This window comes from Choloepus didactylus, chromosome 6 (genome assembly GCF_015220235.1).
Source record: "Choloepus didactylus isolate mChoDid1 chromosome 6, mChoDid1.pri, whole genome shotgun sequence".
NCBI classification, from domain to species: Eukaryota; Metazoa; Chordata; class Mammalia; order Pilosa; family Megalonychidae; genus Choloepus; species Choloepus didactylus.
Genome location: NC_051312.1, coordinates 78,316,244 through 78,318,064, shown reverse-complemented (window position 1 = coordinate 78,318,064; position 1,821 = coordinate 78,316,244). Strand labels below are relative to the sequence as shown.

At 43.2% G+C, this 1,821-nt stretch overlaps 1 protein-coding gene across 1 annotated transcript; it reads left to right on the top strand.

Annotated features, from left to right (window-relative positions):
- The first annotated feature begins 230 nt into the window (after positions 1-230).
- LOC119537714 (olfactory receptor 56A3-like) lies at positions 231-1,184 on the top strand. Its single transcript, XM_037840255.1, has one exon. It carries the CDS (start codon positions 237-239, stop codon positions 1,182-1,184), a length of 948 nt encoding a protein of 315 aa, XP_037696183.1. The 5' UTR covers positions 231-236.
- Positions 1,185-1,821: the final 637 nt, after the last annotated feature.

The following is a 1,821-nucleotide window of genomic DNA, read 5'->3' as shown; positions in this document are numbered from 1 at the left end:
AGTAATAGCCATCCTAGTGGGTATGAAATACTATTTCACTGTGTTTTTGGTTTGCCTTTTCCTGATGACTAATGATGTTGAGCATCTTTTCATGTGCTTATTTGCCATTTGTATAGCTACTTTGGAGAAAAGTCTATTCAATTCCTCTTGCCCACTTTCTAATTGGAGTATGAAGCTAATTATGATCCTAACTTTTCAGATCATCAAAGGCAATTTGTAGAAACAAAATCCACAAGATGACACCTTCCAGAAATGGCTCTGCCTCCATGGGGGTGTCAGACTTCCTCCTGAACTGTTTTGTCAGGTCCCCCAGCTGGCAGCTCTGGCTGTCCCTGCCCCTCAGCCTCCTCTTCCTCCTGGCCATGGGGGCCAATATTATTCTCCTGATCACCATCAAGCTGGAGGCTTCACTGCACCAACCCATGTACTACCTGCTCAGCCTCCTCTCCATTCTGGACATGGTGCTCTGTCTCACTGTTATTCCAAAGGTCCTGGCCATCTTCTGGTTTGACCTCAGATCCATCAGCTTCTTTGCCTGCTTCCTCCAGATGTACATCATGAATTGCTTCCCGGCCATGGAGTCCTGCACATTTATGGTCATGGCCTATGACCACTATGTGGCCATCTGTCACCCACTGAGGTACCCATCCATCATCTCTGATCAATTTGTAGCCAAAGCTGCCATTTTTATTTTGGCCAGAAATGCCCTTCTTACTGTGTCCATTCCCATCCTTTCTGCCAGACTCAGTTACTGTGGGAGAAATGTCATTGAAAACTGCATCTGTGCCAATATGTCTGTCTCCAGGCTCTCTTGTGATGATGTCACCATCAATTGCCTCCTCCAGTTTGCTGGAGGTTGGACCCTGCTAGGATCTGACCTCATACTTATCTTCTTCTCCTACACCCTCATACTGAGAGCTGTGCTGAGACTCAAGGCAGAGGGGGCTGTGACCAAGGCCCTAAGCACATGTGGCTCCCACTTCATTCTCATCCTCTTCTTTAGCACCATCCTCCTGGTCTTTGTCCTCACTCACCTGGCTAAAAAGAAGGTCTCCCCTGATGTGCCAGTCTTGCTCAATGTCCTCCACCATGTCATACCTGCAGCCCTCAATCCCATTGTGTGTGGGGTACGAACCCAGGAAATTAAGCAAGGAATCCAGAGACTATTGAAGAAAGTGTGGTGATAAGGGCAACCGCAACTGGACCTCCGCATTCCTAAAGTAGGATGACTTAGGAACTAATAATGGGAAATTGGGTTGAAATCCACAGTTTGGAGACATAATTTCAAGGAAAAAACCAAGTTTAATTTCTTGATTCCAACCCTCCTCTTCAACCCCCACACCACCACCATTCCCTATCAAATCTGGCATCCTCATGACAGTTTTGACTTTCTTCCAATATTTATGATTCTATTTTAACCAAAATTTGGGAAATAAGGAGGACTAATCCTACAGTGAAAATATAAATCCTGATTAATATTGTACTTAGCATCTCTATACATTTAATTTTTAAAAATATATAACCATGGATATATAGTGGCCTTAGTGTGGACAAATTATTGTTAGTATTAGTAATACTATCATTATCATTTAAAATAATTTAGTTATTTACACAGTTGCATAATGCACTTATAAAATGCCAGAGTATTTTAAATGTCAGCCCTGAATAGTGGAATGTGGCTAGTGTCCAGATGTAAGTCTCCTTCACTTACCTTCAACCAGATCAATACCTTTCTTCTCTTTCCTCTCTCCTCCATCAGAAAGAAGCCTGTGTATTTTTGTTAGGCACAACCCTCAAAAGCTTAGAGCTCTTGCAGGAATT